At 45.8% G+C, this 25461-nt stretch overlaps 1 protein-coding gene across 1 annotated transcript in view; it reads left to right on the plus strand.

Annotated features, from left to right (window-relative positions):
• TTC28 (tetratricopeptide repeat domain 28) overlaps positions 1-25461 on the plus strand; it is a gene marked incomplete at its 5' end in the record, with an annotated part of 76198 nt that overhangs the window by 4290 nt on the left and 46447 nt on the right. The window contains 2 exon segments of the mRNA XM_009705575.1: positions 1-98; positions 21908-22415. The exon segment at positions 1-98 is cut by the window's left edge and continues 28 nt beyond it. Coding sequence (XP_009703877.1) covers positions 1-98; positions 21908-22415 — 606 coding nt within the window.

A 25461-nucleotide genomic window follows, 5' to 3' on the forward strand; every position in this document is an offset into this window, starting at 1 on the left:
ATCTGGGCTCCGCATTCTTCTCCAAAGGAAATTACCGGGAGGCCCTTACTAACCACAGACATCAGCTGGTGCTCGCCATGAAACTCAAGGACAGAGAGGTAGGAAGTTTATTAAAGAGACCGAACTGGTAGTCATCACTGCATGGTTTTCTGGAGAGATACAAACATGTCAAGAAGCCTTGTCTGTCTGCCCCATTTTGTTCTGAGAACTTGGAAGCTACACAATTTCTCTTCCGAGCCATTCACTTGCCCTTTGTTAAGGAAATTGTATGTACAGTATGTGAGTGCACGTGGCAGGATGCTTGGTTCATCCTTTTGCCTCCTGCTGTCTCTAGTCTCTATGTGTCTCTGAGCAAGTTGTTCTGCCTCCCTTCCCCCTTCCTGTCCGTTTTACCCACAGCACATAGGCTCTAGGGTCTGAGGGTAGAAGCTACTGCTGAGTAGGTGTCAATACAACATCTCTGCAGTTGAGCCCCAGCTGTCATCAGCTCTTGATTTCCCTGTGATACAGGTGCTACCGGTTTGAACTCTGTTAGGGTACATCCTATGTTGTGCCTTTTCCATACAAGTAATAAGCTAGCTCCCTGTCCCAAATGTTCACATAAAATATGCTTTGTTTAAAAAGTAGTGAAAAGAAAAAGAATCCATGCAAACCTGAAAATACAATGTCGTCTAAAGTGTAGGTGTTGCTTGGACTGGATCTGATTTGCTTTGACCATTTACCATTCAGTTCTCGAGGTGTCATGCCAGGTTCCCTGCCAGTCCAGGGATGCATGCTGCATGGACTGAAGAGTCTGTCTCAAGAGATTTCTACCGAAAGTTCAGTATAAGGACAGAATCATAATTTTAGTGCAAGTTACAGATACAAAAGCTATTGCCACCCACCTTCCAGTGGCTTCTGCACTGTGAATTGGAAAATGGAGGGCTTGTGGGCTGCATGGCAGGTGAAGGGAGAGGCTAGAGGCCCCAGGGCAGGTGTGAATTCATGTAAATGCAAGTAGTTTTGGGGAGATCTACAAACGAGGGGAGATCAGTTTCGCACCGATAAGTTGCTGAAAAGATCCATCTGAATTAGCTTGATGCTTTACTGAAGTGTTATTTTATAAGTTAAATATCGAGAGGTGCATCCTTCAGTAGGTTATGGAAGGACTGTAACTGGGGGAGGGACCTGCTAGACGTTTTTGTGATTATTTTACCAGCTGGAAAACCTCCTGATTCACTCCTGATTTCTTTGTTTCTGTTCATGCAGAACAGAAAAGCTGTTATTCATCATTGGTTTTACAGTTTTCTTGATTGGGGTCCGTGTTCCTGCTAAGAGTCTATAATCTACGTAGCTGCTCCTCCTCCATGGTGTTTCTGTAAGCAGCAGATCCCCCTGTTGTGGGGAGGGGGCTGAAGGAAATAGCAGGAAAGTCTCTGTGCTGGCGCGTGGCACGAGTGCAGCAGCCTCTGCACCCCAGAGCCCCTAGGCTGGTCTGGGGACGCAAGTGCTGGTGCATTTCACTGACTTCAGACCACTGATCTGAACAGATCCCAATGGTCAGTCTGGGGGGAATCCAGGGAGTGAAGTCTAATCGTGATAGTTCTTAGCTTATGACACATCTGGGCACGTAATTAACAGTTATTGACAACAAATGACTACTTGGTTTAGCAAGAAAGCTGAGCTTCTTGGATTTCCTGTAGGATGTAACCACAGGAAATTAATTTGGCGCTTTCTGATGACATCATCTTGACCACAGAGCTTCCTCTGAACAAAAAGCTGTTTTTCTTGGCCTCCTTTGCAGACATTTTTATAATGCAAATGTTATAAAGTTGCAGCAGTGCTGATGTGAATTCCACCAGAAGGGAATTTGGTGTGTGACTGTAATGAGGTAATTGTTTTACCTCCAACTGTAGAAGGTAAAAAGTGCTCTTTTGTGTGAGATACAGCTACCCTCAGAGGGAGCGTTGGATTCTGAGGCTGCTGAAGCAAATGTTTGTACCAGGGGCTTCTGCTGGATTGTGTCGTCCATAAACCGAGGAGGAAGTTGCACAGGGGGCTGGCTGTAGTGTTCAGGTCTGTCCTCCCCCCACGCAAGCCTGGAGAAGGGAAACTTTGTCAGCTGAGTGGGGAATTGTATAAACTGCTCAGATGGACTGAAGATTTTAAACGTTTTTCTCTGCCTGGCACAAGGAGTCTGTGCAGCTTCTGTTACAAGCACCGTATCGTACCAAGCACAATCTGTGTGTCCAGACATGTGATCCGCTCCCTACAGTCACAATGTGGGGAAAAGTTCAGGGTGTTTTGTGGTACTTGTGCCCAGACAGAAAATGGAACAGAAGTAGCTGAGATTCGGCATTACCTCTAGAATTTCCAAGAGAGACCTTGGGGTATTGACCATACATACGGTTTTGATCTATTTAGATGAGTAAGAAGACTAGTTCTTAGCAACACTCTATAATGGGCACCATGAAGTAGCCATCTCCAGTCTCACTTCAATGCTTTCCATCACAGTTAAGTGACAGGTTGGATTTTTTTTTTTGACCAGCTGCAGTCAAGAAATTCAGATGAGCTAATTCTGTGATTCTGTACAGTTGATTCAGGAAACTAGAAATCATGAGGGACTCAGTCTTTCTTTCTACGCATTCTTCAGTTCCTGTGGAGCTTTACAGGTGGTCACTGTGGTCAGTAGGATACCATCCTAAAAAGGTTGACAGCAGAAGTGAGGTGCAGTAGAAGAGAGGAAGGTAGGCAGGACCATCTGGAAGGACAGTTGCCTCTCTTCTGATGGAGTTGAGTGTGGGAGTTCAGCTCTGAGATTGTTTGGATGCCGTTAAAGAGGAAATAGCAGGGCAGCTTGGTAGTCTGTCATTTCTTTGTGAAGATTAAGCAGAGCAGTTTTCAACGTGGGCTGTTTTGGCCTGCTGCAGACCCTCTGAATGTACTCAAGTTGAGAATCCCGATGAAGTCTATGCTGCTGCTCTTCTTAGAAGGATGTCTCCTGTGCTGGCTGAAGTGAAGCTGATGTGGATATACCTATCCATGCTTCAGCCATGCCGCTGCTGGCAGGGTGAGTATCACTGAACTGTGTCTTCATGGGCCCTAGGTAGACAGCACAAAGTTTGATCGTACCTTCTGAAGTGAGTGGGATGGTGTGCAGCTTGTTTGAACGTGGAGCGACCACAAGGACTGGTGGCTGCAGGACTGTGGCTCTGTGTGTGTGTGTGTGTGTGTGTTAGGGAGCTTGTCTTTGGGCAGCTCCATTAGCACTGACTCCAACTAAGACCCACTTAATTTGTGCACAGAGGTGGAAATAAAACACTCTTAGGCTGGTGGGGCCCCTGGGTATAGGCTTGTCTTTTCCTTTCTTGTTCAGAACCAGCTGCAGGGTGTTAGTTTAACCACTCCTGTCCTGAAATAACGGCATGCTGTCTGGCACGGGGGTTAGTGCTTCTGAATGGGGACGAGAGGATCCGCTCTCTAAGCTGACCTGGCTAAGGTGGAGTGAAATGTTGACTTTTTGTTTCCTTGCTGCTTGATAAAGAGTTACAACCCTGTCCTACGCGCAGATAAAGAGTTCAAGCCTTGTCCTACACGAGCAACAGCCTTGCGTTCTTGTGATGTATTCCGTACTTTCTGTTACTAAAATGTCAGTGCACATTGTCTGTTGGTTAACACGCTGAGGAAAATACATTCTGGTAGCTTGGGCTGCTGCTCTTTTTTGCCATAGTGCCTGGGAAAGGTTTGGGAGTTTTACAAAAAAAAGATTCCCTAAACCAGCAGCCAAAGTACTAGTGATGTGCATGAGGACGAGTGACCGATTGTGTTAAGAGGGAAGACTGGGCTTACATTATTTTAGCTCATTGACTTTTGCCTGTCACAGAAACTGGCTTTGATGAACATTACAAGCTTGCAGTCTCTGAGTTTTTCCTCAGAGAGGGCTAAGGCCTGCAGTTACGCTAGTACAGGATTTCTGATGGAAGAGTTATTTTTCTGCCAGCCAACAGAGTTACAATAGGGAGGTCACCTCTGCTGAGTCAAAAACCACTCAAGATTAAATATACAGGACAGGGCTTACCCGTGACAATGTGGCTAGGTACTAATGACTGAAGGTATCTCCACTCAAAACAAGGAATAAATTAAGCTAATGCTTTGTAGAGAGAGATGATGGGGCAGAATATCAGATTCAGTAATTACTTAAAGTCTGGTTAGAAGATAAACTCTAATGAATTCCTATGTCTTCATATGAAAGACTTTGTACGTGTGAGTAGGATGGAGCAGGGTTGCAAGGCAAAGTTTCATTTAAAGGATCCAGTTAACCTTTAGTGTAACTTGCTGAGTTGAACTTGACACTGGACTTAAAATCTGTGTCCTGCAATCGCCTCCCAGGGAAAATACGTGGTGATTGTAATCTCTCAGACTACCTGTTACCTGATCAATGCAAGACATTATTACATGTTAGGAGTAGTACTACAAGGTCATTCATCTTTCAAGAACCTAAGGATGCCAGAGAAGCTATGCCCATCAAATCATAAATTGCAAAAGTTATACGTCCCTTTCCCAAATTTGTTGGCCTGGTTCCTTAATGGTGGGCTTCAAGGTGTGATGGTTAAATACTTGGTCTGACTCTGTCTTTGCAGCAAGAAACCGACCAGGTGATATCGAGGATAGAGTCAGGTGTTGGCTCTGATGCAGAGTTTTGGCTCATACGGGTATGTTTGTGCCACTGCAAAAGCAGAAGGAAGACCAGGAGTTCATTTCACTGCCTCAGAGCAAAAGCAGTTTGCGTCTTGCCTCTGTTGGGGTTTATAAGATAGCTAGTGCATGTTAGTCATCTTGCAGTACAAATCTATCAGTTTTTAATAATGGACATGCAGAAGGTTACGTCTGTACTATATTTTTTAAGTAATTACTTTGTTTTTAATACCAGGTAACCTGATTTTCTGAGAGCCATCAGGTAACCCATGTAGCGTGTGTTGATACCACATCACGAGCTGTGATTTAGGCAAGGGTAATGCAACCGATGAGCTATGCCAGGGTCAAAGGAAAGACTGGAGTCAAAAAGTAAATGTGAAAGCTTTTGATGCCTGTAACACTAGTCTCCCATGTCCCTGTTCCTCTTCATCTCTAGCTGCTCCACAGGTGTGCAGAACTGTCTTACGAACTCTGGAAGGCCAGAGTGCCAAGGTAGAGCTAACGGTGGGTGATCTCTCATGATGGGTTGGAGTGACCTTTTTTCATGACCATTTGGAAGGATCTATGTTCCTTCCAAAGCATTTGACTTGAAAAAGTACTACTTGAGGGAGGCTTTTGAAGCTGTGAGGACTGACACACAGAAATGGAAAGGGAAAGGAAAGTTGTGGAGCCCCTCTTCAGGTTCAGCGTCCAAACCCTCACATAGGCTGTGCTCGAATCCTGTCTTGCAGAGGCCACCGATACCACAGGGACTCCGCAATGTAATAGCTCTCCTCTCTCCTGGGCCATGAGACGCCTTCTATTACAGCCCGTCATTCAAAAATAGCAGGGCAGTAAGGCAAAATCATAAACTAACCGTAATAAAATTAATACTTGTCTGAAAATACATTGAGCTTTTTGGGGAGGATGATGTTGCCAGAAAGCCACTGGGTGCTGGCAGCTCCTGTGTGTTGGCTGGCCGGCACGTTTGGAGCTGTACTGGGCCTTTTGTTAAAGATGCAGCATCCCTCTTTGCTAGGCAGGAATGAACAGAAGGCATTGGGTGAGGAAGAGGATATTTTTGTACCCCTGAACTCTCCCTGGGGCTGGAATGAAGATGCAGCTGCATGACTTGAGTCTGTTTCTCACTGCCCCTTTTCTCAGAGTGTGACTGTGGGAAGAGCAGTGGGGCCCGGAGGAGAGCAGAGGACAGACTGATGGACATGGTCAGTGCCAGCTTGCCCCTGTTTTGACTCAGGATGCCCAACAGCTTGCTGCAATCATTCTTGGCCTGGTTTTGAAGGGATTTACCCCCACCTCCCCTCTAGAAGCAGCTGTTTCTGGAAGGAATGGATGCAGAACTGGCTAGGGCTCAATGCCTTCTTTACTGGGCATTTGTTTCTATGACCAGTGGCTGCTACACCTGGATATCTCCACGAGCACATGTGGTTCTGAGAATCATCTGCAGCAGGTGGGTATGCTCAGTAACCAGACTGATGAACTGAATTTTACTGTCTCAGGATGGTTTTTTAAAAACAATTGCAAGTGTAGGCAGAGTTCCTGTTTGCAGCTTTGGCAGATTCTTTTTTAGAAGGGTTAACTATTTGCAGGAAAGGGAGATGATGAGGATGATAATTAGATCTGGGTGATTAAGTGGCATAGAAGAAAGGTGTTTATTAAGCAGGCTTTTGTGGGTTTTCTGTGTCACCTTGCTCTTGCATATCTATGAAAGTTCTTTTGTGGTAGGGGAAACATGAGAATGTAGAAAATCCCATTATAAAGAGAAACCATGGGCTTGAAGCCCAGGAGACTCAAGAAACCAGTTAGGTGCTACACTTTCTACTGCAGAGAGCGCATTGCCATTGAGCTGACTGTGATGAGACGCCTTTGCTGGCCTCAGAGGACTGTCACAATAGAAGGTTGTCAGGGATGAGTTTCTGTGCATCTCTAAAGGAGGAGCATTAAAGAAATATGATTGCTGTGACAGACATAATCAGTGTCTGGATTCAATTGGGAATTTGCAGATTCTGCAACTGCCTGAACGTACTTTCTGTGCAGCTCAGCCGCTGGTGGTTATTTAGGTTTGCGATTCTGGTAGTTTTTCCTGGTCCCCTTTAAAGCATGCCTGAGCCAGCAATGAAACACAGCATAAAGCTCCTACGTTTTGTAAACTACAGGTACTTACTGTCAGGCTGTGCAAGTCAAAGATCAAATTTCACTTTCTTATTTCCAGAAGGAGATGCAGAAGGAAAGATAGATCATTCCTTTATACTGAAATCTGTAAATTCTGTAAAGCCAAGGTTTTCTGCCCCTTTCTGAAGGGAAGGTGAAGTGCTTTCCAGGTCTCCTTCCTGCCGTGCTTTGTCTGTACTAGCCACATCTTCAGTAAATAGCAAAGCTGTAAGTATTTAGCCGTTTGCCTGAACTCCTTGTGTGCATCTTTTTTTTCGTGTTCCCTGCCAAGCATTTTAGAAATACCTATTCTGCTGAGTTAGATAAGGAAAAAACCTGCAACACAGTTGCAGTTAGAAGTGGGCACAACTGTCCTTCAGGAGTGACTGTCTTCATTCTTCCTGAAATATGACCTGTGGGGCCTTCCGATGTGCTCTGAACCTTGCCTGTAGTGCTCTGAGCTGCCATGCTCTGGGATGGTTGTGCAAAGGCCGGGGTGCTGCCGATACTGTAAACTGATCACCCTTGGCCCTGCAAGCTGGACAGCTTAAAGCAAATGTGTCAGGATGGTATCAGCTCTGGCTCATGCTTGAGCGACATGTGCGTACCCCTACCTGAACTTCTTGCTGAATGAATGGCACGGGAGCTTGTCTGAAATGTGAAGTGCCTCCCTGGCCGCCTGCCCACCTCCCTTCCTCGCCCAGAATGATTTCTGTGTTTGGACTGTGCTGGCAGCCACAGGGCTCTTGCCAGAGATGAAGTTAAAACTTTGCGCTTCAATTGTGAGGATCCCTGTGCTTGCAGTTGTGCTGTAGATTTGGCTGGAAGCACGAATCAACCCTTCCTCCCTGGAGGAGCCATCATAGGGCATGTCAATGTGGAGTGAGCTCATCAGAACATGTGCAGCTCATTAGTTGTGGGCCAGGTTCCCCTCCTGGTTACCTTGTCAGGCATCCAGAGTGCTTCCACAGCTGAGATGTCACTGAGATGAAGCTGGAGCAAAGCTCACGCCTAACATTGAACACAGCTTTTCCTCGCCGCGATGCCTGACCTCACAGCTGGGATGCGAGCAGCCTGCACGTTCCGGCACGTGGCTGCCCTGTGCCACATCCTTGCAGAGTCAGTGGTGCTGCTCTGCTGTCGCCCAACTCTGTCATTGCAGTTCTCCCCCAAGCAAGCCAAGTCTCTTCATGGAGAGTTGCTCTTCCATCTGTGAACAGCTTCCTCAGTCCCATCACAGCTGCTTGGCCCCTGCATTTTTGGAGCTTGCAGGGGTCTGTCTTTTCCCTTCAGGGTAGGCCCAGCTGGCAGCCTGGTATGTGCCAGGCCCCAGAAGACATCTGTGGCGGCTGTACATGTGTTGAGCAGGAACTGTTCAGGCTGTGTGGTGAGATTCTGGAAAAAGTGTTTTTCTGACTTGATGCTGGTAACAGCTTCTATACCTTACCAAAACCCTGGCCTAGCTAGCATGTAGCAAACAGAAGTGCACTTGTCTTTGGATTGCCGTGTACGTTCAGGAAGCAAAGAATGATATTTCTGTGGTATGGAACGTTTTCTCAATTAATTTATTGTTCTTCAGTGTCCGTATTGCTGCTTGTGATCAATCCAGTGCATTTTTAACATAAACGTTCAGTTATGTGATGAACAAGCTCTTAAGTGTGGGTGAGGCTGATTCAGACTCTGCTAATGAGTTACGTGGCACTTCTGTCTCTATAGCTGTGTAATGTAGTGTCTTGTTGCACATGCTACATCCTGTATTTGTGTGGAGAAGGCCAGGAGAACAACTGGAAGAGAGCATAATCCACTAAAAAGGGGCTTTGGGGACAATAAAGCAGCAAGAAACACTGGCCCTTTGCTTCCAGAGAAGGATGGTGAACCTCCCTGTCCCTTACCTGTACAGGCTGGAGAGTTGTGTAGAAGGTGGTGGAAGGCTGTTCGTCGTTACTGATTTAGTCCCTACCGTCATATCTGAGCTGTCTGGCTTCCCTTGTGTGGCGGTATGCCATGCTGTACCTTCTCTTGGCGTGGCGTGGTCCAGGCCATCCTGGAAGGCTTCATGAGACACCAGGGCATTAAAGACCAGCTAGAGTCCTGTAGCCTTTCTTTCGTGTCTTCTGGGACGGGCTGGTCTGTTACTACCTCATTCCACTTCCTAGTCGCAGCCCGAGCTTAATGTGAATGAAACATTGCGCATGTGTGATTTTTCTGGCGATTGTTGATGGTTTTTAAGAGAATTTGAGAAATGTATGCAGTGAGTTAAAGACTCTTCTGGTTAACTAACATGTGCTTGCAAAATCTCATGTATGTTAGGTTCTGATTTCTGTAGCACATCTTTGGGAAAATAGAAGGCACATTCAGACCTTCTGTGCTGCGTAGTGAAATAGGCTCTTTCTGTGTCTGCCTGTTCTTCCTGAGCAGTATCTGAACTGCTGCCAAGAAACCCCTTCTGTTTACTCTTCTGCTCATGTGTCTTTAGTTACCTGGGTGCACAGCAGTGGGCTGGGTGCTGCTCCTATTCTATGCAGAATTTAACTCTGCATGGGTTATCATTCATAGGAGTGGTCCTTTTCCATTGTATTCAAGTGGCTTTTGGGTGTTCTAAGATACAATTTTGCATAGGGCCGACTTTGTATCTTTTTCATTGAAAATCCTGAAGTGATCACCACCTGGTCACTTGCTTCCTCGTTTTATGTTTCATTATCATCAATCTCAGATGGAATTCTAAGAATCAAATTCATTCATTAACTGCAGCTTGAGGGGAGCCCACAGCAGTTTCTCTGCCCATGGCATTTGTGTGGGACTCGGCCGTATGAAGAAGTGGTCTGTCCCTGAGGCTGCCAAATTTTTCAGAAAGAAAAAATTGTTGTTATGTTTGCAAACTGGGAAATGGGGACAGGATATAAATACCTCACAAATGAGAACTGGAAAGAGTCTTCAGGCTAAAGCAATTTGTCATGCATGAAAACATTGACTAAGATGTCAGAAACGGGCTGTGGAGGCAAAAGTAGGAAAGTAGTACTTGGTGCAGTAAGTGACAGAGCTTTGCAGAAAACGAGAAGAGAATATTTGTTTCTCTGCTTTTCTATTTTCTGTAGTGAAGCCACGGCTTCAAAATAATTTGTTACGTAGTTGTCTGCCAGAAGTGGATTATCTGCTGCCTGTGGCAACATGAACAGGAAAGACTAAGAGGAGAGTATACCTTACTCCTTGTAGCTCTATCACGTCTGATTGGAGTTCCAGAAGTAAGGAACAGGCTGAGGAGGGCTTTGCTAATTGATAATCTATATTAGTAGTTAATGCAGCCACTGCTAATAGAAATGCAGGGGTGACAAGTTTGGGGTGTTACTGCTGCTACTGTGTTAAATAGCAAATAGCTTTCAGTTCTTGAGCTTTTTCAAGAGAAGAAATTGGAAACAACACTAAATTCTTAACAAAAGCTTTCATGTCTCCTTGTTACTGATACCACAAGAACATCAAGAGACTACAGCCCATTGCCTAAGCACTGTGGGTATGTATTGCAGAGGTGGTAACTTTGTCCTCTTATTCTCATGTCAAAAAAACCCCCAGTGTCTTACCAAAAATGTCAAGCAGTGAGAAGATAAATGGGTGACTGTGGTGCATCTGTATTCGTAAACATTTCCAGTGCAAGGGATTACCTCTTCACTCTTGTTTCTCCATTATGTCTTCTGTTTTTCTCTGGGGTTCTTTTAGGGTATCTTTTGAGTCCTGGAGGTACTTTCAAGAAATTGAAGCAAGCTGGTTTTTGATTCAGCCTCTGTGTGAGAAACAGTTTTCCAAATCCCATGACACTTTACACAGGATTTACAAACAACAGAATGGTTGATCAGGCTGCTAACCATTCAAGCAAAAGGCTACTCCCAATCCCTGCTCTCCAAAGAGATGAGAGACCAGCGCCAGTTCCTAGGAACTCAGTGGAAAATTACCCACAGAAACCAGAAACTAGTAAAAAGATCAGGCCCTTGCAGTTCAGGGACTGGATACTTGCAGAAAGAAAGGATCACTTTTCCTTTGAAAATTGTTGTCTAATCCGAACCCTTGCATGATACCTAGCATCACAGAGCCTTCTTGCTGATCTCAGACTGGTTTTAGTATGTATTTTTATTATTACTCCAGAAGAAGCTGCCAAGAGTCACTCACTGCCCAGTGTGCAGCTCCAGCCCAGTCTCCTAGTACTGTGCTGTCAGAATGGGTAAGGTCCTGATGCGCCATTGACTGGGTTGGCAGAAGTTTCCCAACTGGCAGCTGGAGTGGTGGAGGGGCCTGGCAGGATTTCTGGGGATCAGCCAGGATGCTGAGCTGACGGAAGAGAGAAGCTCCACAGGGTATCCCAGCACGTGTGCCTGATCCTTACTGTGTTGAGACTTGCTGTGGCTTGAGTGATTTTTGTTTTGTAAGACACATGCCCTTTACACCAAAAGCAGCATTGTCATCATCAGGACTGTGTAGGACCAAAGAGTTTGCTTGCTTTACCAGGAGAACAGCACTAATACTTTCCCACCTTTTTTGAAGAAGCGTTGGCAGATCCTGGTCCATGTCTTCCAGAATCATTGCTGATTTTGTACTAGACTTCAGAGTGATCTGATTTGTAGAACTGAAACCTCAGTACTGGTCAACTGCTGGGAGGACCTGGCTGAGCAAATCAGGGCAGCCCAGGTGTGCTGAATCCCTCTGCAGAAGGCTGCTGAAGAAGGGGTGTGAAGCAACCAGTACAGAGTTAGGTGAGAGTGGGGCACATTGGTTTTCCAGATTTCCTAACAGGACAGAAGCTTTATTTTGACCCGTACTGCCCTTGAAGTCTCAGGTTCTGCGAGTGTTGTGATTTCAGCTTAATGAGAACTTGTGAGAGATTTGACTCAGTCTGCAGAATGTCTTCCTGGATGCTTTTTGCAGCATTGTTCAATTCACTAAAGTTCAGTCTTTGTCTGGCCCAGATGTTTGGCTCTGTTGTTGGGCATACAAAGTTTCAGATGTACACTTTCCAGTTCGTATTGTTCCCATGTACACTTCAAACAACTGGTCTTTAAGGGGCCTGTGAATAACCACTGGCACCCAAAAATCTGACCTGTGATGTAGGTATACATTGAAACCCTCTTTAAAAAATGCGGTGCTATCCTTTGCCTTGTTGATTTCAGCCTCTAATTGCAGATGGTAGCCTTGCTTCATTAGGGATCCAGTGCAAACTCCCTCATACTCTGGAGTACCAGCTGCTAGGAAAACACTTGTCATAGGAGTTCATTTGAGGATTCTGGGTCTTCTAGGGCACTAGTGCTGCGTTACATCTTAGACTGAATGACCTGTGTGGCTGAGAGGATGAGTTCAGTGATGTGAGCAACCGTAGTGCTTGAACATCAAGTAGTTGGATTTGTATGAGAGCATAAATTCTTTGCCTTTCTCCTTCTGTCTTTAGCAGCTCTTTTTTTCTAAAAAGTCGGCTTGACTGGATTCATACAGGTTTGTCCGGTTCAAATGTGATAGGATTAAGCAGAACGAAGGGAAATCTGAGCGGTGCAGGAAATTTGGGAATGCACTAAAAGGCCATATCCTTTGTTTTGTTTGGACTTGTGACTCAAAAGGGAAATGTAATACTTCCTGAGGATCTCCTTTAAATGTCCCTACTTGACCTCCACAGCATATGGATTTTAGCTGAAAGACATGCAGTCTTCTGGTTTTACTTACCTCTCACAGTATCTGCAAAACCTAGCACTCTGCTGAGGCCTATACCTGATTGCAGTAAAAGAAATGAAGCAGAAAACTTGTGTAAGAGCTGCAGCTCAAGGAGCAGGGTGCTTTGGGTTTTCAGAAGGCCCACGTCAGCCAGGGCTTTCCCAGTTGAGTTTCCAGTGAAGTGGTATTCAGCTTTATGAGCAAGAGCAGTGTTGGGATTGGCACAGGTCAGCACGCTACCGTAGGAGTTAGAGATTTCTTTGCCTGCACAAAGAGCTTCTCTGGGTTCTGTGAGATCCAAGTTCGTAACGTGCTGGCTTATTCTTCCAGGACTGACTTTGACCAGGGCATGAGTCACTCCTCAGTGTCACCATCTCGGAGAAGCTTGTGGTTTTAAACGAAGGCTTCTTTTCTTACATCCTCACTAAAAATGTCAAGTCAGCCATCCTCCCTAAAGTGATTTTGCACGGGAGCCTTTTAGGCTATGTCTAGATATCTACCAAATTTTGTCTTTAGTTGGGATAAAGATAGGTGAGCCGCAAGTGATGCTTAGACTTGACGCTAAGGTTTACTTTTTGGTGTTCCTGGGCTGGCATATTTTGTGTGACTTCCTTTTCTTTGTGGAATGAGAATTCAGTGCTGCAGAGCCAACCCCAAAAAAGAAGCATGCTCCTCCTGGATATCCAGCCTTTGCACACTGAGTGGTATTGTGCCAACTCACACAGTGAACGTGAACAGCCCTTTCAGTATGAGTGACAAGCAGTTTTAAGAAATGGGTGTCGATGTGGACTAGTTGCTGCATCTGCTTTCCAGCAAAACCCTGCCAACTTGGTCAAAAATATTTGCGGTTCCATTAAGGGAGTAACTCAGGTTTGATTTTACAAGTTTTCTAGGTGGAACTGGACACCTAGCTGCTAAATGGTAATGGGGGAGATGGAGTAAATGGATCTTCCACTGGAGCAGTGTTATTTTGATCACCAAATGAGCAGCTGAAAGTCACTGTTCCCTTTAAAGCCTTTGATTTCAGGAAGATGACTGACTATGAATAACCTGACAGTCGAGCCATGTTGCTGTTCAGGTTTGCCTGATTTGCGTGATTCTTTGCCATGAAACAGGAAGAATGATCAGTCCTCTAGAACATTGTCATTTCTCTGAACAAGGTCAGGAAAGAGAGGGCTGGGAGTGGATTGTAAGCACAACTCATGTCAGCCTCTGTGATGAGCGGACGTCTGTGACACCTGCAGAGCTGTGGATTTAATCCATTGATCAGGAGGGGACTGGAGCTATCTCTTCCTGCTGTATACTTTGAGTTTTTCTATGGTGTCATTAATTCCTGGTTATTCCCTTTCAGTTAGCAGTAGTTACAAAGTTCCTTCAGATACTAGTGCTTCTGTTCCATGGCTTTGGCTTCCTTGGGGTTTCCTTTTTGCTAGTTTCTATGTAAAAGACCGAGACCTTCTACAAATAAATTGGATTTGACAGGGATATTGATTCTGGTCTATTTTTTTTTTTTTCCCAGGAAATAACTACCTAAAAGCAAATCTGTTCCTTCTTTCTGTGTAGAGGTAATGTACAGGAGGAGAATATTGGCTGCTGCTTCCTTTCTTATTTTCAAAAGCATGCCACACAAAGGAAAAAGCTGGATGTGGTACTGGCAGATCAGCCTCGCCTTTCAGGGAGGAGGGAAGGGCAACTTTGAATGTTGATGGCACCTACTGTATTTGGGTGTGAAACTTGCATTAGTGCATAAATCAGTAGATCTCCGAGCCTAGTTGTGGAATACTGGTGGACTCTGAGGAAATTATAAAGGGGCTTAATAGAAGTGGAGGTAAAGGTCCAGTGGCTGTAAATTGCACATTTTGGTAGGTCCTGAAAGTACTCATCCCCCGTTAGGCTACTGTCCTGCCTGTGTGCACAGCAGTTACATAGTCCACACCTATAAAAGAAACAGAGCTTACATACAGAAAAAGCTTAAATTCTTTACACAGTGCTGCATTACTGTAAGCTAACCTCTGTACTTCCTACACAGAGAAGTTACACTGATGTAAGATAGCATGAGATTTTATTCTTTATAGTGAAGCCAGCAGAACTCATCTTGTTAATGCTTCCAGATTTAAGTATTTCTTTGTGTGTGTTCAGAAGCAATCTGTTGAAGCTGCCTTCCCCTCACTACCCCAAATATCCGCTCAATAAACCAGGAAACCTTTGCTTGCATTCAAGAGCAAGAGCATGCATATGAGAAGATATGCTGGTTCTTGAAAACAGCATACTGCTGACTGTCCTGAGTACAGATGTTATGAATATGCATGGCTGGTCTTTTGGATACAGCTCTACTGTGTCGTGTCGGATCAGGCACTGCTGTTATCCTATGCCCAGAGGGAGAACTGAAGTGGAGAGAAACAGCATATGAGAGCATCCTGCAGTCAGGCTTTTGAATTTCACAAATGCTTAGTCTGTGCCAGTTGTTTCCCCACCTTGGCTGTAAAAGCTCCATCTCTGGTCAGTCCTAATGTGTGTCTGTGTTTGGGGATTAAGGCTACCTTATGGTGAGATACAAGGCAGAGCATTTTCACTTTGCCTATTTTAGAATTATTATACAGTGTTCTCATTTAAGGAGGCCGTGCAATCAGTTAAAAAATTGTTTAATTGTAACGTAATTGGGAAATGACCATTCTCTGGCAAGGGTGAAGGTATCTAAGAAACACATCTCTCCGAGTCACCAGGTCCCTGTTAGTTGTCACTCTGTGATGCACATCTGCTTAACATCAGACTGTTTACCTTACTCAGCTGAAAAACCTAAGCAGGCTGTTGCTCCCAAGAAGAAGAGAGCAATTAGAAACCTTTTTCAAAACTCCCTTCTGTGCCTCAGCTCAGTGGCAGAAGAATCTGCTTTCTATTAAAGTGATAAATTGCATAATTGGAGGTGTAAGCAACCCCCACTGTAAAATTTGTCTTTGTCAGTTATATAAAGCATTGATTTTCTTTGTTTGCTGATGCAAAACCTCACTGGTATGAAGCTGTAGTCTCTCACCACACTGCTACCAAGCAGAGGTTTGTGGTAGCACAGCTGGAGTCTGTTTTACATGTGTCAGCCTTGTACTCTCACTGCAATGATTTGACTCTTCTGCCAGTGTATATGGGAATATCCCTACCCCGTTGACCCAGTGTTTGAGCCACTTAGAGTTCCTGGTGGATCCTATTATGCAGAGGATTTTATTAAGTATACAGTGATGAATTTATCTTCTGGAATCCTATTACTAACCCCCTGAAGTGAGTCATTGGTGTCCTCCAGCAGATGTAATCACTAAATTGTTCCTAAACACTGCTTTAACGTCAAGCTCCATAGTCTTTCCACTGATTGCCCCCACAAGCACATACAGAGTACCGATAGTTGTCTTGCTGGAGAAGAGATGCTGCACACAACCAGCCCTGGGGAAGGCAGAAGTGCCATAGGCTCTGCTCAGGCAGACTCCAAGATGATTGAGAAGTGCTTCTCTTGAAGCACTCGGATCAGTTAACAGTGGAAGCTGCTGCAGAATAAAACATGTTGGGAGCGTTGATGTGAAGGTCATGTCAGAGAGTAGAGGCGGCCTTCCCGCCTTTGTCTAGCTGTCTGTGTGAGCAACAGCCCAGCCTCTGGAGACAGCCCCATCTTTCTAATCAAGTGGGACTGTTTCTTGTCAGCCCTTTACCCTTCATTTTCCATTTCTCTTTTTGTCTCCTTCTACATATTTTCCTTTTCTGCTTCTCTTGTCCTCCCACATCCTGGTTTGGACTATCTGGCCCTGGGCACTCAGAGGTGTAAGCCAAGTCTTTTTGCATGCCCTGAGAACACTTGCCAAGCTTGTACCCTTCATTCTAGGTCTTTACTGTGAGCCTGGAAATACTGTTGGGCAGAAGGATTAGGAGCCCTGAGAATAAACATTTCCAGCCACACAAATTTCACTTCCTATGATCTACTTCTCAGTCTAGGAGACCTCCTAAAGATTTTTTTCCCATGTGTAGTATGAGCAGTCTCTGCCTCTGTCAAGTTTCTTTTGTGCACAGGAAGTCTGAGATCTTCTGCTTTCCATTTATGCCTCTTTTCCCTAGCCATAGCCCATTAACATCATCTGAGTCTCTGTCTAGATGGCTCTTTGCCATTGCTTATCTTATTCAGCAATCTGCACATGTAAATGTCCACTTTTTTTTTTTTTTTTAGCAGCCCCAGGAGACACCAGTTTTCACTGACTTGTTGTTTTCCAGACAGATATTTCCTTTCTCTTCCCAGTTATATCAGAAGTGCTGGTGGTGGTGGTGGCTTGTCTTTCAGAATTAATTGGGGCTGCTGAATCAGTTCTGCTGATTGCATTGTGCTGGGCTTTAACTTTGCCGAAAATAGCTTACTGGTTTGTTCTGAGCAGCAGTGAGTATGTTGCTCGCCAGCAAGACAAAGGGAGCTCCGATGCACCTTGAAGCCTGTAATGGGCCCCACGCAGTATTTTGGTCTGGGCTTGTGCAAGATGTCTGCATGTATCTATTTTTTTTGTCCTTTTTTTGTTTTTCCTAGTGAGATTGCAAATGACTCAATACTATTGTCATGGTTTATTCCCAGCTGGCAGCTCAGCCCCACCCAGCCACTTGCTCACTCCTTCCATGTCAGGATGGGGGAGAGAATTGGAAGAGTAAAAGTGAGAAAACTCATGGGTTGAGATAAAGACAGTTTAACAGGGAAAGCAAAAGCCGTGCACACAAGCAAAGCAAACCAAGGAATTCATTCCCAGCTTCCCATGACCAGGCAGGTGTTCAGCCATCTCCAGCAAAGCAGGGCTCCATCATGCATAATGGTGACTTGGGAAGACAAATGCCATCACTCTGAACATCCCCCTTCCTTCTTCTCCCCCAGCTCTATGTGCTGAGCATGACATCATATGGTGTGGGATACCCTTTGGGTCATGGGGGTCAGCTGTCCCAGCTGTGTCGCCTCTCAATTCCTTGTGCGCTTCCCCCCACCCCCCCAGTGGGTTGAGGTGAGAGACAGAAAAGGCCTTGGCTCTGGGTAAGCCCTGCTCAGCAATGACGAAAACATCCCTGTGTTACCAACACTGTTTCCAGCACAAATCCAAAACATAGCCCCATCCTAGCTACTGTGAAGAAAATTAACTCTGTCCTAGCTAAAATCAGCACAGCTATGTATATATGAATCTTCATGAACTTTTGTGTAAAAATGGATTAAAATTCAGAGCAAAAATTTTCATTGGTTTTGTAGCAGCTTCCAACCAGGCCCCCTCAGACCCTCCCACCTTTCCTCACTGATGTCAGCAAAAAAATTACTTCACTGCACTGCTTGAGAGCCTATCCAGGGCCAAACCACCTTGATGCTGCAGCAAGTCTGACCAAGATGGAGCAGAGCCTCCTCCCAGCTCTGCCTCCTGCCGCATGCACAGAGGCAGCTGGTCCTACCTGCACAGCCTGGCTGGTTGCGGCAGCACTGAGGAGGGACTGGGACCTCTGCCAGCTCCTGCCCTCCAGCAGCAAGGAGCTGAAGCCGTCTCTGCCGGCTGTCACACTCGGCAAGTCCAGATCCCTTCCCAAGGTGTTGCTGTCCTGTTGGGCACCCGTCTTGTGGTGATTGACTGGATGCCAGGTCTGGCTGACAATGTGGAGTTTTCCAGTGGGCAGAGGAGTTGCGGGAGGTAGGAGTGAGGTGCAGGTGACAGTGCTCTGCAGGATGTCCTACAGATGTCATTTTGGGAGGGATTATGGTTTTAGTCCCTGATATTCTGAGCCAAGTTCCTGTGCTTCTGCAAAGGCTGTACTTCATTTATTTTGGGAGGGTTTCGCTGGTTCACACCACTTGTGGTGCTTGCTGTTGGAGAAACACCTCCCAAGCCCAAGAAACCATTTGGCCATGTGGCAGCATGTTCAGTAGCTTTGTCCCCAGCCTGTCACTATGTCAGTGACGAGTTGCTGCTGGCTGCTCCCCTCTCTGGTCTTTGGTAACTACAACAGCAAAAGCACCTTATTTCTAGCTCATTATAGCATATATTGGCAGCATGAAATCTGGTGCTGCTCTCAGCATCTGTGGGACTGAGCCCAAGGCTTTCCCATCCCCCTGTTGCGTGCAGTGGTACCATGGCCTTGCAGGGATGCTGCAGGGCTTCCTAATGACAGCTGCTGCTCTGCTACTGCTGTTCTTGCATTGTCCCTTGTGTTGAATGAAGTTCATCTGCAACGCTAAATGAAAAAAATTAAAACATTTTGAATTCTGAGAGTTCTTTCATTATAATTAAGCTGCCTGAAAGGATGCCTCAGGGAGAAGAAATGCAGCTTGGCTATTTACGGAGCTGGCCAAGGGAGAGCTTCCTTATAACTCCTCTATCTAATGACCTATAAATCGTGTTTAATAGCTGATCTGTCACCTCAGGTTCTTGTATCAGGAAAGATGGTTTCCCTATTAATTTGAATCAGCACAGCATATTTACAGTTCCTCACTGTCAAAATACTACTCTGTTAAAGCTGCTGCCTTTTGTTCTCTGCCTCTTGCTCTGGCCCACACATCTTCCTGACTTAGCATTACTCTTCTGATCATGATACAATTTTAGGAAAAATGATCTTTAGGAAGATTTCTCCTGTGACTGTTTTTGGAAGTCATGAAAGGCTCATTTCTTCCGGGATGCAATTTCAATAGCAAAATGCAGATCCACTTGAGAGGTGCTGAGCCAGCTTTCCTCCTGTAGAAAGGATTTTCTGATCCGCATTCTTTTTATATCTGATGTCTAGATAGTGTGGCCAGGAAGAAGTTAATCATTTGCCTTGGAGAAAGGAATTAAAATCCTGCATCTGTGGGGCATAGCCAGTCTGCAGGTGGGAGCCAAGCAGGAGTATACCAGTTTATCAAGGCAAGGCGAGTGTCCAGAGGGAATGCCCAGGGTGAGGGAAAGCTATTGAACTGATGTAGCTCCTGGGGGCAGATGCCTGACTTTGCAGGGAAAAGGTGACAGGACTTTGTGGTCTGATGCTGGGTGAGTTGGAGAGGTTCGTCGTGGCCACTTCGGGCACTGATGGGGAGCCACTACCATCCATTAGCTACTCAAGCTGCTTAATTTAAGTAAGTATTTTCTTTCCAACCTTGATGTTAGTGTGTCTAGTTGTGGTGAAGAGACGGCTGCTTAGAACAGTTAAAAGAGGCAGGCTTGAATTTGCAAAGTCTTAGGTGAGTTTGAGCCCAGAGGTCCGCTTGCTGTCTCAACCTTGCTGCGGAGTTGTGGTCTGAGTCACATCTCATGCATGCAGAGTAAGAAGCTCACTTTTTACAGCTTGTCTTGCATTTCCTGGGGATTAGTCTGATGTTTGAATCAGTGGTATCACACTGAGGCCTTGCTCCAGCTGCATGGTGTTCAAATTGGAGATGGCTGGTTGGCGTGACCTTGTGAGGTGCTTTGGGTTGCACGCCTTGCACTTATCGTATGGAATCCCATTTCATTGGACAACTCTTGGTGGTGTGCCTAGGGATATTGCACCAGAGCAGTAAAGTCTGCTTGCTCCTTGAACAAAACCCACCAATATCAGCAGCATTGGAGGGCCATCCAAGTCATAGCAAGAGGGGACTAGCAAAATAAAATAGAAGTAAGCCACACAAGTGGCTCCAGTGATTGAGCTCAGAGAGCAAGAATGGAGGGAGCGTGGCTTTCTTCCTGACACTGGAACAGCTGAAGGGGACCCATCTACTTCCAGCCTGGTGGTGTGGTCCAGCTGCTCTTCCCCCCATCACACTGCTCAGGGCAAAGATCTTGCCTGTTAGGAAATAGGAAATTTGAAGAGGTGATTGCGGAGCTCAGAATCCGCTGCATGAACAGGAATGCTAGCCTGTGGGAGTGCACAGCCAAGGGTTGGAAAAGGATGAGGCTGCCTCTTTGCTGGTAGTATGGGGTTATACCATTTCAAATAGCAAGGATGAGCTGTGTCACCATCTTGGGTGGAAGGGTGGACTGGGTCTTTCCTGAGCTAGGATGCTAGAGAGGAGTCAGACCAGTGTCTGTGCAGTGACTCACCGTGACAGGTCCTTTCTGGAGGTTTGGAAAACATGGCTGTTGTGGAACTGGGTCACAGCAGCAGCTGTGTAGCAGAAGAGATGCACATGCACGGTCCATGGAGGATTTGGGGTCAGGGCTTTGGAGTGAACATCTATGCTGAGGCAGCAGATGTACCTTAGGCAGAAGGAACACATCCCTGCTCTTGGCTCCTTGCCCTACTGTCTGGCAGTGTATGCTCTGGTTCTGCCAGGTGGAAGGAAGGAAGGCCTGTGTCCTGGTAGATGCAGTGGGTGAAAGAATCTGATTCTCAGATAATGTGTCTTATTAAATACAGCTGTTTTTTGGTGGTAAGAACTGTAAGAACTCAAGTTTTCAAATTGCTGTATTTATTTAAGATGTCCCCAGGGGACAGAGGCTCCAGCTGCTGAAATACTGTTGTCTTTGCTGCAGTCCCAAGGTTGTTTGGGGCTCAGTAACAAACGATGTTGTGCTAGAAGGACCCTGATGCTGCACAGTAAGAGCTGTGCTCTTTGGAGAGTGCTGTGATTAGCCAAGTAGAAGTACATGAAGATGTTGGTGGCTGCACACTGGCCTTACTGGTATTGCAAGATAAGCAGCAGAGGCATCTCCCTTCTCCCAGCGGAGTGCTGACTGCAAGAGTGTAAGTTTTCCAGCAGCAGGTATTCAACGGCTGTTTAGCCTGGAAAGAAGAGACTGCAGAGTCCTCGTGGTGGCTCAGCCTGCAACATGGTTATGTCAAGTTACACGTTCTGCTGCTGGTCTCATGACAGTGCTTTGGCATCAACCTGCAGGGTCTCAGGAGTCTGTTGCTTTGACATGAGCTTACTGGGTGGAGGGTGGAACAGAGGAAGCATTCATTTGCAATACTCTCTGCAGGTGAATATCATCATTTGTCGGCTTTCTTAAGAGCTGCCATACAGAGGATAGTTTGCTGTATTAGCTGGACTTGGTGTAGATGTTACAGTCATAGAGGTGACCTGAGGTGTGGCTGCCTACAGGGGAAGCGCTGCTTTGCAAGACGGTTCAGGCTGGTCCTGGCGTGCAGTTTTCTACAGCGATCACTTTCTCTGTTTCTGCAGTGGTCTCTGCATCTCTGCAGTGCTGTCCTTCCCCTCTACCAGGTACACACGCACACTGTACGCTTCAGAGAAAGAGGTAATCCTAGCCCTGTTCTCCCCAGTCAACCCCATTCCACTGAACTGCCCTGAGGGGAATAGAAGAACTGCAGAGAGCAGGTTTTCTAGCTGGTAGTCACATTCTTTCTCCAGAATTGCCTTTTGCAGCTTTGATTTCTAGGACTGGGGCCATCTGACTTGTTGCCATGAATACTTGTACTTACTTTTTCTCTCTTATCCCTGCAGGCAGCGTCCTCAGCACTGAGCAGCCTGGGCCATGTGTACACAGCCATTGGGGACTACCCAAACGCACTGGCTAGCCACAAGCAGTGCGTCCTCCTTGCAAAGCAGTCCAAAGATGAGCTCTCTGAGGCAAGGGAGCTGGGCAACATGGGAGCAGTGTACATTGCAATGGGGGATTTTGAAAATGCGGTGCAGTGCCATGAACAACATCTTAAGATTGCCAAGGAGCTGGGGAACAAGGGAGAGGAAGCTCGAGCCTACAGCAACCTAGGCAGTGCTTACCACTACCGGAGAAACTTCGATAAAGCTATGTCCTACCACAACTATGTGTTGGAGTTGGCCCAGGAGCTAGCTGAGAAGGCCATTGAGATGCGAGCTTATGCTGGCTTGGGCCATGCAGCTAGATGTATGCAGGACCTGGAGAGGGCTAAGCAGTACCATGAAGAACAGTTGCACATCGCTGAGAGCCTGCAGGACCGAGCTGCTGAAGGCAGAGCCTCCTCCAATCTAGGTAAGGCCTTGATACAGAGCAGAATTTGTCAGGGAATGCTGTGACTATCAGAGCTGCTGCCAGAATGCAGGAGGTTTGCTGTGTGCGATCTTCTTAGTTACCTTAGTTTCACCAGACTGTCTTCATAAATTAAACAGGCACTTGGCAGATCATGTGCTGATGTAATGTATCCCATGTTCAATTATTGTCCTGCTCAGAAAGGCACCAGAAAGCACAAGCTCATGGCAGGAGGGAAATGAAAAGGTAAAGTGCATTTCAAGAGCTATTCAGGTGTCAGAAATAAATGTAAGTCTTGCACTAAGGCAAGAAGTGATGTGGTTTATAACATGGCCGTTTCTTTTGGAGCTTGTCAGTTGGATATGTCAATATATTGCTGCCTTGTAAGTTGGGAGACACATGGGTCAAATCCTAAATAAGTTTGTTTTCAGAATGTACACACCAAAATAATAGAGTGTAGAAGTCTCCTCTTCTTCTTTGGCATCCTGCTGGCGCACTGGGAAGGATTGAATTACATCAAAGTGAAGTCCATTCCTACAGCGCCAGATGTGGAAGCGACCAAAGATGCATTTCCATCTCTGCCATGGGATGTGGTGTTTGCGCTGCTGATGTTCCAGCTGTCGTTAAGGATGTGTTCTCAGCTGGCTGGGAGTGGCGGAACAGGGCTGCTGCTGGTATAACAAAATATGTGTTTGCTGGCAGCCCCTGAATCTCAGCTCTTGCAGGCTGCCTCACACCGTAAATTAGCTTCTGTTTCTGCTTGGCAGTTGGCACCTGGTTCATTTGTAGATGCTAATTGTAGTCTGATGTTATCAACAGCAGGTAATTGAAAAGGGCTTGATGAATTACTTAATTTCTCTTAATAGCTGAGTCTTCAGGAGCTGAGTGAAGAAGATAAGGTGAACTGGAGAAGACAAAACAGTTCTAGCTTTCTAATTAGTATTGTGAATCTCCTCCTTTACACAAATTAGGGTAAATGCATGAGGCAAAATAGGTTTGTGAGGCAAAAGCGCTTGTGGCGTGCTTAGCATTAGAGAGCAGTGAGCATTGGTAACATTTCTGTTAGTGTGATGGAGCACCCATCAGGCAGGAGGACTGAGGGGATGAAGCCTTGCGTCTGGCTTCCTCTAACGTTTATGTAGGGGCTTTTGCAGAGTTGCATCTAGCAAAGCCCAGACTACATCCGCCATCTCTGCTGCCAGCGTGGGGCTGGTCCTGCGGAGATGCAGAGACGTGAGGGATCCACTGCTCTGTGACAGGGATGGAGGAACCCACGTGGAGGAACAGGACTTTGGGATGTCCAGGCAGGGAGCAGGGTGAGGTGTAAACTCTGGGTCCTGGGTGGGGGAGATGGAGACATTGTCCTTGGCTACGCTGGGGGAACGCACTGGCTTCCCAGCTCGTGGTCAGGACTGAGGGAAAGTTCCTCTTGCTGTGAAGCTTAACTTAATGTGTTTTGTTTCCAATGCAAGCTGAACAGAGGGTGTGCAGGCTGTTCGGAGAGAAGTGCTTACTGGGAGATGGCACGGCTGTGTTCAGCTGTGAACACCTATAAAATAGGGGTGGACGTGCTCTGAGCAGTGCTGGCAAGCCTCCAGAGATCAGAACCATTCGCCTCCCCTTCAAAGCACTTGCTGCTTTCTGGAGAATTGCCCCAATTCTTTCTGAGCAAATCCAGGAAACTGAGGAAATGCAGTCTGGGGAAATGGAAGCTGTCACTTGGTTTTGTTTTTCTTTCCTACATCAGTGTGCTGATGAGCCACCTTGGGTTTTCCATATTGTCTCCTGTTTTTGTGAGCCCTTTGCCATTGGGCAGGCCGCAGATCTTTTGCTAGAAGAAAGAGCTTAATTCAAGTTCTGTAGTATTTTTTCTAATTGTCTGTATGTTCAATGTAGTCTGTCTCTGTGCTACTCAGCATTGCAAAAAAACCCCAACAAACTGGTATAGAAACATTGAGACAAGATGGGCTTAGCAATCTGCTGCACATGCTGATACTTGCTGTAGTTGCTTTGCCTCATCCCGGAATGAAACAAGTGCTGCTGTAAAAGGAAGCAACTTGCTCTTGTTCCTCAACCTTCACTGTACTCGCTTGTGGTTTAAATTCTCTCACCGTTTTGCTGGCTCAAAATCAGTCAGGTTGGGACTAGAAAATTCACCTTATTGTTATTAATCTTACAGCAGCTTTGGATGTAATGATGCTTTCAGCATGTAATTCCAGAAATGAAAAAAAAAAAAAAATAGAAAAAAGGAAAGAGTTTTGGTGCAGCAGAGAATGTTTTTCTTGTGTTGGATTTAAGCCTAAATATAACTTTCAGTTGGTATGCTGACTCAGCTGACTCTACACTTTGTATTAGAATAGTTTTCCTAGCTTCTGAGTGCAGGATCTCACATTTCAGCTGTTACTTGGCTATGCTTTTGTGTCTTCTCTGTCAGAGTTAAGTTAAACTGGAGAAAGAGAACATGCAGTTCTTGTTGAGAAAGTCTGTTACTGTTGTTCAAAATGCATCCAGTACCAATTTAAAAGTCATCTTAATTGTCTCTTTCATCTAATCCACATGCAAAACAAAACCTCATCAAAATAACCAGGCTGACAGGCAAAAAAATTTATCTAAATGTGTGTTTCCAAGCCAGAATGTTAGAGTTGGCCTCTTTGCTGAAGCAACAGACATTTTCTGTTTGCGTTTCATGGATTTAGATGGAAAGCTCTCTTCAGTGTACTGTCTAATGCTGAGCAAGACACACACGGAATATAACATAGCCCAGCTGCTGTAGTGCTCTGCAGGGAGATGTAAAGTGCTCTGTGACTCAGTAAGCAGAAGGTAATGGACTGAGGGCAAGTCAGAAGTTATCAAGCCCTTCACAGCAAGGAGATGTGGAGTTTAACCAGAAGTTTCAGATTGTGAACCTTTACAGAGCAGATGGTGTTTCCAAATGCCAAGGCTCCATGTAGAGAGCTGGCTTTTCAGCCTCTGCAGCTCTTAAAGGTTCCCATTGCAATAGAGAGCGGACACTTCAGATTATTAATAAACCACAATTTGAAGTCTCTCC

The sequence above is a fragment of the Cariama cristata genome, unplaced genomic scaffold (assembly GCF_000690535.1).
Source record: "Cariama cristata isolate BGI_N322 unplaced genomic scaffold, ASM69053v1 scaffold6058, whole genome shotgun sequence".
Lineage (NCBI taxonomy): Eukaryota > Metazoa > Chordata > Aves > Cariamiformes > Cariamidae > Cariama > Cariama cristata.